This window comes from Babylonia areolata, chromosome 32, assembly GCF_041734735.1.
Source record: "Babylonia areolata isolate BAREFJ2019XMU chromosome 32, ASM4173473v1, whole genome shotgun sequence".
Taxonomy (NCBI): domain Eukaryota; kingdom Metazoa; phylum Mollusca; class Gastropoda; order Neogastropoda; family Buccinidae; genus Babylonia; species Babylonia areolata.
Window position 1 is genome coordinate 20,830,232 of NC_134907.1, and position 13,704 is coordinate 20,843,935.

At 41.3% G+C, this 13,704-nt stretch overlaps 1 protein-coding gene across 1 annotated transcript in view; it reads right to left on the reverse strand.

Annotated features, from left to right (window-relative positions):
* Positions 1-486: 486 nt before the first annotated feature.
* Positions 487-13,704, reverse strand: part of LOC143276701 (GTP-binding protein Rheb-like) — a 13,766-nt gene continuing 548 nt past the window's right edge. The window contains exons 2-8 of the mRNA XM_076581340.1: positions 12,742-12,813; positions 11,381-11,448; positions 9,440-9,522; positions 7,814-7,870; positions 4,493-4,540; positions 3,015-3,096; positions 487-701 (exon numbers count right to left, since the gene is read on the reverse strand). Coding sequence (XP_076437455.1) covers positions 609-701; positions 3,015-3,096; positions 4,493-4,540; positions 7,814-7,870; positions 9,440-9,522; positions 11,381-11,448; positions 12,742-12,813 — 503 coding nt within the window. The 3' untranslated portion in view covers positions 487-608. The remainder of the gene's footprint in view (positions 702-3,014; positions 3,097-4,492; positions 4,541-7,813; positions 7,871-9,439; positions 9,523-11,380; positions 11,449-12,741; positions 12,814-13,704) is intronic.

Sequence of the window (13,704 nt, forward strand, 5' to 3'; positions counted from 1 at the left end):
TTTACAGTGACAACACAATTATACCATCATCATCATTATTATTATACAAAATTAAAAACAACAACAAAACAACACAATGTGGGGCAATAAATGAAGAGGAGCAACACACAAACTTGTACATATAGATAGATATATATATATATATACATTTTTCTTGTCTAATACATGTGTGCATGTAAAGAACAAACACGAGGACGTAAAATGATGGGGGGACTAAAAAACTTAAAACATGAAGGGGAGTTAAGGGGCACAAAAAAAAAAAGAAAAAGAAAAAAAAAAGGACACAATCAAGGAGCACAACTCATGTCAACCCAGACAACCGCACTCCTGACGGGGTGGGGCGCATGGGGGGGGAGACGTTAGCGATTCCTTACAGCACTCTGTGCGACAGCTATGCACACCCACACACAGGGGGACCATGACGGGGGGGATGGTTTGGGGGGGGGGTGGTGGGGGGAAGGGTGGTGGAAGAGGAGTGATGACAGATGTGTGGTGGTGGTGGTGGTGGTGGCGATGAAGTGAGGGGGTAGACTCGACCCTCTCCCCCTCCCCAACCCCCCCTTCCTCCCCAGCTCCACCCCCTCCCCTCCCCTCCCCGCGGCCTGGCCTCACGACAACACGCAGCTGCTCTTGGTCTGCACTGAGCCGTTCTCCTGGGCCATGATCACCTGCACCGTCTTCTCAAAGATCTCTCGTACCGACTGAAACCACACGGCAACAGGATGTTCATCAGACATCTCAAACCCATTAAAAACACATGGCAGAATGTTCATTAAACAACTCTCACTGACTGAAACCACACGGCAACAGAATGTTCATCAGACATCTCACATCAATTAAAACCACAGGACAACAGAATGTTCATCAGACATCTCACACCGATTAAAACCACACACTGCTTAAAACCACACGACAAAAGAATGTTCATCAGACATCTCACACCGATTAAAACCACACGACAAAAGAATGTTCATCAGACATCTCACACCGATTAAAACCACATGACAAAAGAATGTTCATCAGACATCTCACACCGATTAAAACCACACGACAAAAGAATGTTCATCAGACATCTCACACCGATTAAAACCACATGACAAAAGAATGTTCATCAGACATCTCACACCGATTAAAACCACATGACAAAAGAATGTTCATCAAACATCTCACATTGATTAAAACCACACGGCAACAGAATGTTCATCAAACATCTTGCACTGATCAGAACCACACGACAACAGAATGTTCATCAGACATCTCGCACTGATTAGAACCACACGACAACAGAATGTTCATCAGACACCTCGCACCGATTAAAACCACATGACAACAAAATGTTCATCAGACATCTTACACTGATCAAAACCACATGGCAACAGAATGTTCATCAAACATCTCACACTGATTAGAACCACACGACAACAGAATGTTCATCAGACATCTCCACCAATTAAAACCACAAAGTTCATCAGACGTCTCTCTCTGAAACCACACAACAGAATGTTCATGACTTCATCAGACATCTCTCTCTAACTGAAATCACACAACAGAATGTTCATCAGACATCTCACACCAAATGAAACCACATGGCATCATGTTCATCAGACACCTCGCACAGATTAAAACCACATGGCATCATCAACAAATAGTAAAGAGTGGTAACTCTCTCCAATACACAAGGTACACAACTTCAAGTCAGTGATGCTTATGCTACCGATTCAGCTAGCACACCAGTAAATAAAAGGTACATTGGAACAAACCCAGACGCTTCCTCAAAAAGAAAGCGCTGGGCCTGTCCTTATAACAATCATTTAACATGTGCACACAGCAGCAAAGACAGAAGAAATGTGCAAACACAAATTAGCTTTTATTCAAGACTGGCACAGCCTCTTTAATCCTGAACAAGCCACACAGAACACATGGACAATACAGAACAAACACATGGTTGCCTCGGTCGTTTATCAACTGGAAATGAACAAATAATGCCAGGAGATGAAATGATTAACAAATAGTAAAGAGTGGTAACTCTCTCCATTACACAAGGTACACAACTTCAAGTCAGTGATTCTTACGCTACCGATTCAGCTAGCACACAGACAGAATACTGCAACAGACAGAATACTGGAACAGACAGGTTTCCGGAACAGACAGGTTACCGGAACAGACAGGTTACTGCAACAGACAAAGGGGAAACTACCACAGAGACCTACAGCAACACTGATAGTTTCACTTTCTCAAGGAGGCGTCACTGCGATCGGAAAATCCATACACGCTACACCCCACCTGCTAGGCAGATGCCTGACAGCAGCATAACCCAACACGCTTGTCAGGCCTCAAGTGCACACTTATATATTTGTGTACATTTTGAGGACAAAACTTTTGTTGCCATGGGGTCTTCTTCAGTGCACCAAGTGCATACTGCACAGGGGAAAGTGGCAAAATGGTTAAGACACTCATCTGCCAAAACAGTGTTTGTAAGGGCGTGGGTTCGAATCCCGCTCTTGCCCTTTCTCCCAAGTTGGACTGGAAAATCCTCTTCTTCTGCATTCACTCGTATGCACACGAGTGGGCTTTTACATGTATGACCGTTTTTTTACCCGCCATGTAGGCAGCCATACTCCGTTTTCGGGGGTGTGCATGCTGGGTATGTTCTTGTTTCCATAACCCACCGAACGCTGACATAGATTACAGGATCTTTAACGTGCGTATTTGATCTTATGCTTGCATATACACACGAAGGGGGTTCGGGCACTAGCAGGTCGGCACATATGTTGACCTGGGAGATCGTAAAAATCTCCACCCTTTACCCACCAGGCGCCGTCACCGTGATTCAAACCCGGGACCCTGAGATTGACAGTCCAACGCTTTAACCACTCGGCTATTGCCCCCGTTGACTGGAAAATCAAACTGAATGTCCAGTCTTTCGGAGGAGACGCTAGACCTAGGGCCCATGTACTGCACACTGATGGATAGGGGGACAGACAGACAGACAGACAGACAGGCAGAGAACTCACAGAGTTTTCCTTAGCAGAGGCCTCCAGGAAAGGTACCCCCCACGAGTCAGCCAGTCTCTTCCCCTCCTCGTAGGATATAACTCTGTTGACAGAGAAGGCAAGCGATTACCCCCCTTTCACAGGATATAACTCTGTTGACAGAGAAGGCAAGCGATTACCCCCCTTTCACAGGATATAAATCTGTTGACAGAGGAGGCAAGCGATCACCCCCCTTTCACAGGATATAACTCTGTTGACAGAGAAGGCAAGCGATTACCCCCCTTTCACAGGATATAACTCTGTTGACAGAGAAGGCAAGCGATTACCCCCCTTTCACAGGATATAACTCTGTTGACAGAGAAGGCAAGTGATTACCCCCCTTTCACAGGATATAACTCTGTTGACAGAGAAGGCAACAATTACCCCCCCCTTTCACAGGATATAACTCTGTTGACAGAGAAGGCAAGCGATTACCCCCCTTTCACAGGATATAACTCTGTTGACAGAGAAGGCAAGCGATTACCCCCCCCTTTCACAGGATATAAATCTGTTGACAGAGAAGGCAAGTGATTACCCCCCTTTCACAGGATATAACTCTGTTGACAGAGAAGGCAACAATTACCCCCCCTTTCACAGGATATAACTCTGTTGACAGAGAAGGCAAGCGATTACCCCCCTTTCACAGGATATAACTCTGTTGACAGAGAAGGCAAGTGATTACCCCCCCTTTCACAGGATATAACTCTGTTGACAGAGAAGGCAAGCGATTACCCCCCCCCTTTCACAGGATATAACTCTGTTGACAGAGAAGGCAAGTGATTACCCCCCTTTCACAGGATATAACTCTGTTGACAGAGAAGGCAAGCGATCACCCCCCTTTCACAGGATATAACTCTGTTGACAGAGAAGGCAAGTGATTACCCCCCCTTTCGTAGGATATAACTCTGTTGACAGAGAAGGCAAGTGATTACCCCCCCTTTCGCAGGATATAACTCTGTTGACAGAGAAGGCAAGTGATTACCCCCCTTTCACAGGATATAACTCTGTTGACAGAGAAGGCAAGTGATTACCCCCCTTTCACAGGATATAACTCTGTTGACAGAGAAGGCAAGCGATTACCCCCCTTTCACAGGATATAACTCTGTTGACAGAGAAGGCAAGCGATTACCCCCCTTTCACAGGATACGATACTGATGACAGAAGGCATAAATTACCCCCCCCTCTCCCCCCCTTTCATATGTCACAAAAACAAACCAAGGAAATGTGAAGAAACTGTTCACATAAACCATCTAGAAATGGAATATTAACACCACTAAAAAAAACACCTAGTTTACGGTTGTCATTACAATTGCACACAATTTGAAACATAGCCCGTCTGACAACAACAACAAATGTACATGTGTGTGTGTGTGTGTGTGTGTGTGTGTGTGTGTGTGTAGATATTATTGAATTAACAAAAAAAGGAAGAAAAAAAAGAAAGAAGACTACAGTTGACCCACCTTTCCATTCGCAGGTCTTTCTTGTTGCCTACCAACACAACAGGAAGCCTGCAAACACAGGTATGACAATGTTGGTTTGAACATTTCAATGTCAAGAAACAAGACAAAACACAGAGTTTAATAATCAAAAAGGAAAACTTAGCAACAACAAGCCTGAGCTTACATCGTGCTCTTTAATGTGTCACAAACAATCGACGAACGAAATGGCAAATACACACAATATCTGACAATAAAAAGAAAAGTTGAATTGCAAAATGTAGCAAAGAAAAAAAAAGTAATTCACTGGAAAGTGAACATTATCTAAAGCATAATGTATTAAGGGAGAGAGAGAGAGAGGGAGAGTGAGAGACAGACAGACAGACAGACAGACAGACAGAGAGAGAGAGATTACAGAGTGAACCCTAGGCCATTCAACAAGTCAAATGTTCTATATATATGTTACTGCACAAAATATTTCATGGTGTATATTCTTTGTCACAGGCCTTAATAATCTTGAATCTTTCTGATTGTTCTACACAATCTTGCTGTCAAGAATATTAATTTTGTTCATTCTCCAGAGAACTGATAGTTGGGTCAACTTGTGTAAGAGTAGCTAAATTTTTACTATTTGCGGGAAGAGTAGCATTTGTGTTCTCTCTTGTACTGTTATTAAGATATTCAGTTTCAATTTCAGTTTCTCAAAGGGTGTCGCTACATTTGGACAATTCCAGACGCTATATTACATCTGATGGGCAGATGCCTGACCATCAGCACAACCAACACACTTGTCAGGCCTTATTATAAGTTAAGTGCAAGCATTTGTGACACAGAATACCCAAACCTGAACAAAGTCACAACCAGCTGTTCTTAGCTAAGCACAAAAGCATATCACTAGGGTCAAAATAATGAAAACAAAGATTTTTTAAATTTTTTTAACAAATTTCGCATCTTTGAAGTCTCATCTCTGCTGTCGGTAAATATTCTAGCATAAACTGTATGAACTCTTGTTTTTGTTAATGTTTTCAGGTGCTTGCGCTGTTGGTTCTGCTGCACACATCCCTCACTTAAATTGCAATATTCAGTGCGTTTACCTTCAGGCTTTTCTGAAATCACGTCAGCCGATGACATGGCAATACACATAATCAGTTAATGACAGCAGATAGTGAAAGGAAATTTTCTTTCTAAAATTATGTTTATGATGGCTGCCGGGAAAAAGAGGGCGCTAGCCAGGGGGACAAAGGGGACGTTACCTACTTCCGGGAGGTTATCGGCCGTAGTATCTTCGTTTTCTCCGCATAGGCGGATAGTAGTTTGCACAGGACAGGAATGTCAGACCCCTGCCAGAGTCTGCACTAGTTGGGTCACGGTTAAGTATGTGTAATTAAATGTCATTTTGATCTGCTAGCGCCCTCTTTTTCCGGCAGACATCATAAACTGAGGTCCCGTGTGCAACATGCACTTAGCGTGCGTAAAAGAACCCACGGCAACAAAAGGGTTGTTCCTGGCAAAATTCTGTAGAAAAATCCACTTTGATAGGAAAAACAAATAAAACTGCAGGAAAAAAAAAAAAAAAAAAAGGGTGGCGCTGTAGTGTAGCGACGCACTCTCCATGGGGAGAGCAGCCCGAATTTCACACAGAGAAATCTGTTGGGATAAAAAGAAATACAAATACAAATAAAGCCAGAGTTCAAAAGATTCATCAACATTACGGGAACTTTTTTTTCTCCCAACACAAATGCGGCCATTGTCTCTCATGTGAACATTCACTGTTGCCGTTGACTGCTCTCTCGTGGCATGACGTCACTCCTCCACTCGCCATTCTTGACTTCGTTTGAGTCACAGAAAGAAACTATGAATGAATTTTCCTGTGCTTATTTCATAGAGAAATTTATAGTTTGCTTGATTCTGAATCTTCTGACACCACACACATGTTCAAGTTTGTTTTTTTTTCCTGAAAAGTTACGAACAGGCAAATGTTGTTTTTTTTCCTGAAAAGTTACAAGCAGGCAAATGTTGTTTTTTTTTCCTGAAAAGTTACAAGCAGGCAAATGTTTTTTTTTTTTTCATGAGCTGATTTCATCATTTGTTCTTTTTTGGGCACAACAACTTTGAAAAAAAATTGTGAAAAAAAAAAGATAGATCAATTCTGTTTTTTATACGTTAAAATATGTGATTTTTTAACTTTCTGAAAGTAAATAAATGTCAAAAATGATAAACTCTGACTTAAGCAGAGTCTCATGTGCTGCATCACATACAATGTATATAATTTATGTACCTATCAAGGGCGAACAAAACTTTTGTTGCCATGGGGTCTTTTTCAGTGCACCAAGTGCATGGTGCACAAGGTACCGAGTTCATCGTCTCACCCAGACGACTGGGCACTCAGTTTGATTTTCCAGTCAAACTTGGGGAGAAAAGGCGAGAGTCGGATTAGAACCCAGACCCTTAAGAACACTGTACTGGCAGATAAGCGTCTTGACCATTCTGCCACCTTCCTACATACAGGTATGTAGGTATACAGGTATGTAGTTACACAGGTGTGAAGGCATCGGAGGCTGATTTCACCGACCATGGCTTGGGTCAAACTAGGACGCTCAGTACACATGCACTCTCTTTCCACCACTCAGCACACACACACTCTCCACCACTCAGTACACATGCACTCTCTCTCCACCATTCAGTACACACACACTCTCTCCACCACTCAGTACACACACACTCTCCATCACTCAGTACACACACACTCTCCACCACTCAGTACACACACACTCTCCACTACTCAGTACACACACACTCTCCATCACTCAGTACACACACACTCTCTCCACTACTCAGTACACACACACTCTCCATCACTCAGTACACACACACTCTCCATCACTCAGTTCAAACACTCTCTCCACCACTCAGTACACACACTCTCTCCATCACTCAGTACACACACACTCTCCATCACTCAGTACACACACACTCTCCATCACTCAGTACACACACACTCTCCACCACTCAGTACACACACACTCTCTCCACTACTCAGTACACACACACTCTCCATCACTCAGTACACACACACTCTCCATCACTCAGTTCAAACACACTCTCCACACTCAGCATACACACACTCTCTCCATCACTCAGTACACACACACTCTCCATCACTCAGTACACACACTCTCTCCATCACTCAGTACACACACACACTCTCCATCACTCAGTACACACACTCTCTCCACCACTCAGTACACACACACTCTCCATCACACACACACACACACAGACAGACAGACAGACACACACACACACAGACAGACACACACACACACATTGTTTCTGAACACTTACCCCATGTCTCCTCTCACGTCTATCAGTTTGGAATACACCACCTGGGCCACCTTGAAACTGCACACACACACATGTAGAATTTACATCACACACACACACACACACACACCTGGGCCACCTTGAAACTGCACACACACACATGTAGAATTTACATCTCACACACACACACACACACACACACACACACACACACACACCTGGGCCACCTTGAAACTGCACACACACACATGTAGAATTTACATCACACACACTCACACACACACACACACCTGGGCCACCTTGAAACTGCACACACACACATGTAGAATTTACGTCTCACACACACACACACACACACACACACACACACACACCTGGGCCACCTTGAAACTGCACACACACACACATGTAGAATTTACATCACACACACACACACACAAACCACATACCCGATACATGTAAACATCATCATAAGACACACAAACATCACACACACACATGCATGAACATACATACAATGATACATACTGACACAGACTGACAGACACACACACACATGCATGAACACATATATACAATGATACATACTGACACAGACTGACAGACACACACACACATGCATGAACATATATATACAATGATACATACTGACACAGACTGACAGACACACACACATGCATGAACATACATACAATGATACATACTGACACAGACTGACAGACACACACACATGCATGAACATACAAACAATGATACATACTGACACAGACTGACAGACACACACACATGCATGAACATACAAACAATGATACATACTGACACAGACTGACAGACACACACACATGCATGAACATACAAACAATGATACATACTGACACAGACTGACAGACACACACACACATGCATGAACATACAAACAATGATACATACTGACACAGACTGACAGACAATCACACACATGCATGAACATACAAACAATGATACATACCGACACAGACTGACAGGCACACACACACATGCATGAACATACAAACAATGATACATACTGACACAGACTGACAGACAATCACACACATGCATGAACATACAAACAATGATACATACTGACACAGACTGACAGACACACACACATGCATGAACATACAAACAATGATACATACTGACAGACTGACAGACACACACACACATGCATGAACATACAAACAATGATACATACTGACACAGACTGACAGACACACACACACATGCATGAACATACATACAATGATACATACTGACACAGACTGACAGACACACACCGAGTGAGACAAACCACACAAACAATGTGTGAGAGAGAGAGAGAGAGAGAGAGAGAGAGAGAGAGAGAGAGAGAGAGAGAGAGAGAGAGAGAAAGGCATATTATGACTGTGTCAGTATGTGTCTGAGGAATGCTTTACATTGTGTTTAATGCAAGTTACGAATAACAATATCAGTACACAATATTTCAGACTATATCACAATCACCCATTATTTCATTATCATTATCACCATCATCTGTCATCTGGTATTCTACTGCAGTGACATTTAGTACAGCAAGGAAACCCGCTGAAAGAAGCCTATAAATAATCTACACCAGCAATCTTAACACAAAACGAAAATTACACAAACCTCTTTTCTGAGTTGACTGAATAGACGATCACATAGCCATTGATGTTCATGAAGTACGACTGGGGTATGAGGGAGTATTCATCCTGAAACGGAACAACCAGAAGTGGATATTACTGTTGTGCTATTCATCAACTGGATTATCAGGCAATACGGAGTCCTATGTCCTGAAATGAAGAGTCTGCAGTCACTAAAGTTCTCTTGTTCCACTGATTTGGCCCTGGACAGGAAAGCAGAGCATTGTTGCTATTACTGTTATATTATTGGTAGTGGTAGTGGTAGTATCATTAATCATGATTCATTTGTTTATTGTGATATCAGGAATAGTTTTAAACATTGTGATAGGGTTTTTAAGTATTGTGATATGATACTGCATTTTTTAGGCTTTTTCATGTGATATGTATAAAGGGTGTAATGACCGTGCGTGCGTACATGTGTGCGTGCGTGTGTGCGTGGATAAATTTGTGCTTGAGTGTTTGGTTGGCTAACTGTAAAGGGCTATGCATGCAGGTTTTTCTTTCATTTTAGTGTTTAAATGTCGGCTTTATACGTTGGTATGTACATTGTACGGTGCAACTGAGCATGTTTTACATGAAAAGGTGCTTCATGAATTAAAATAAATTATCATCATCAGCAACATTATCATCATCATCATCATCACCATCCCCATCGTTATTATTGTTATAATCATTCTTCTTATTATTTTCATCATCATCATTATCATTGTTGTTTTATTTTTTGGGGGGTAGGGTTAAATTCTTCCTACTCTTCTTGTGATTGATGTATTCATGGCACCATCAGTCCACACTGGGGAATATATCACATGGATGTATACACTATACATCAATCATTGATGATTCAATGGCACCATCAGTTCACACTGGGGAATATATCACATGGATGTATACACTATGCATCAATCATTGATGATTCAATGGCACCATCAGTCCACACTGGGGAATATATCACATGGATGTATACACTATACATCAATCATTGATGATTCAATGGCAGCATCAGTCCACACTGGGGAATATATCACATGGATGTATACACTATACATCAATCATTGATGATTCAATGGCAGCATCAGTCCACACTGGGGAATATATCACATGGATGTATACACTATACATCAATCATTGATGATTCAATGGCAGCATCAGTCCACACTGGGGAATATATCACATGGATGTATACACTATACATCAATCATTGATGATTCAATGGCAGCATCAGTCCACACTGGGGAATATATCACATGGATGTATACACTATACATCAATCATTGATGATTCAATGGCAGCATCAGTCCACACTGGGGAATATATCACATGGATGTATACACTATACATCAATCATTGATGATTCAATGGCACCATCAGTTCACACTGGGGAATATATCACATGGATGTATACACTATACATCAATGGCACCATCAGTCCACACTATATACTAGTAAATTGATTCGATCACATGTATGATATAAATATAATGTATGATTCAGTGTAGACTGATGTATACATCAATATCAATTATCATCATCATCAGTCTACACTGAGTCATACATTAAATACATTACATCTGATGTATCCATCAATTATCAGTAACATCGTCATCAGTCCCACACTGAGTCATACATCACATGTGACGTATACATCAAGGACACATCAGTGCCACACTGAGTCACACATCACATGTGATGTATACATCAATGACACACCAGTCCCACATTGAGTCATACATCACATGTGATGTATACATCAATGACACATCAGTCCCACACTGAGTCACACATCACATGTGATGTATACATCAATGACACATCAGTCCCACACTGAGTCATACATCAAACGTGACATATACATCAATGACACATCAGTCCCACACTGAGTCATACATCACACGTGACATATACATCAATGACACACCAGTCCACTGACCTGTCCAGCAGTGTCCACCACCTGAAGACTGAAGTCCTGGCCCCCAACCTTGAGATTCTTCGTGAAAGCTAAAACACAGTTTCAGTTTTCAGTTTCAATTTTTCACGCAGGTGTCACTGCATTCGGACAAATCCAATATACGCTACACCACATCTGCTAGGCAGATGCCTGACCAGCAGCATAACCCAATGCGCTTAGTCAGGCCTTCAGCACATGCATACATAGATTTATAAACTGATCAGAGTGGATTTCTTCAACAATATTTTGCCAGAGAACATTTTTGTTGCCATGGGTTCTTTTTCGGTGTGCCAAGTATGTGCTGCACACGGGACCTCAGTTTATCATCTCATCTGTAGGACTAGATCAGTAGACGCTCAGTTTGATTTTCCTGTCAAACATGGGAGAAGGGGCGGAGCAGGATTCGAACCCAGACCCTAACGGACTCTGTAGTGGCAAATGAGCATCTTAACCATTCTGCCACTTCATCTGCAACACAGGTAATGTATACACTGATCTTGAAGTATACTATATTTCATGGACCCAGTCAACGTGCTGCACACGCAAGAAAAAGTAGTAAACACACAAAACATGTATTATGAATACTGCAAGTTAGCGCAACACAAACAAAAAAGTTGCATATTTCAGCCGAGTGGCGTATATAATAATCAGATAATTATGAATAGAATTTCAAGAGCCAACCACTAATTTCATCAGAATCAGCTGGTTCCTCAGTTTTTATTTTTAAAAAGAACAATTCCCCAGTGTCATTATCACCAGCACCACCACCGCCATCAGAGCCACTATCATCACCAGCCTTGCAAATAACATCACAGTCACCATTCAACTCTTCATGCAAACTCTTGGGATGATTATATCTTCAAATAAGGATATAACATATAACTATGGATATGACGTCACTAGCCTCACCAATGCTACTACGAATAATTTAATGATTACAGTTTAAAAAGTATATCAAACTTAAATAATACATGTAAAGATATGCCCTCAATCTTGCAAAGAGACAAATCAAAGTGCTTTCACACCAGTCATTCACTTGCGTGCTTTGTTACATGAAAACAACATCACTGATAAGTGATTTCAGTCAGCACAGCTAACTTACTTTAGTTTCCAATATTGTATTAGTTAACTATTTAGTTATAAATAAATAGAATATGGCTAAACCTGTCAGTGTTACCAAGTAAACTAGCCACTGACTACATAGATGGTTGGATTGGTCAGCCTCTGGTCTTATCACATGTTGTCTCCATAAAAGAAAGCAGCATTCACTGAAGGTGAAATTTCCTGGCTAAGTGTTTGGTTAATAAAATTTCTCAATATCATATACATCACCGTGTACTCACTGTTTTCAATGGTTGGCTCATAATTGTCGACAAACTGGTTCTCAACAAACTGGATGATTAGAGATGACTTGCCTGAAAGTGAAAAGCATAACAAATTATCCTTAGTCTATGTTTTTAAACATCAAATGTTTGTCACCTATGACATGATTATGACCATGACTAAGCCCATGAACCTTTTTAATGCTGAAAAAAAAAGTAACAAAACTTGCCAGAACTTGTACATCAAATGAGCGAATCTGCTTAATATAAATATAAATGCTTGTTGCCGCATATAGCTCATTGTTCTCATTAGTTTACAATGGCACTGGATTTGCCTGGACATGGGCTTAAAAAAAAAGCTTTGCTATACTATGAAAAATGTCAACATATGGACAGGACACAGCATTAGCAGCAATTCAAGCCATTCCAAATTGATTCAATTCTTTATAAATACATGTACACATATGTGTGTGTACAGGGGTACAAATGATGAGCAATAAAAAAAAAGAAGGTTTGAGCTGGACTGTACAATCAACCTCAATTACTGCACATCAAATACATAGCATATCCCAGGGTCAACCCAAAAACCAGCCACTGAACCCACAGGTGAAACAATTATGTTTAACACACTGATTGGTACCACCACATCAAAGTCCAGTTTATTCCACATTTTCACAACACAATTTGCGAAGAAGTGTTGATGTAGTCTAGTTTTACAGTACTGTCTTTTCAGTTTGTAATCATGTCTGATGCCCTCTTCTAGTTGTAAGAACATTATATCCTGCAAATGAATTATAATTTTTCCACCCTGTCTCCTGCAAATGAATAACACAATTCTATTGGGTGGTATGCTATGAAAATGTAATCTTGATCAAACAGAAATATGCCACTGAGTTATACTTTGAACCATTACTAAACGTGAGGTCCAACAGCCGAATGCTTTGGGTTGAATTTTTTCCCGATCTCCCATACTTGCTTCTTCCT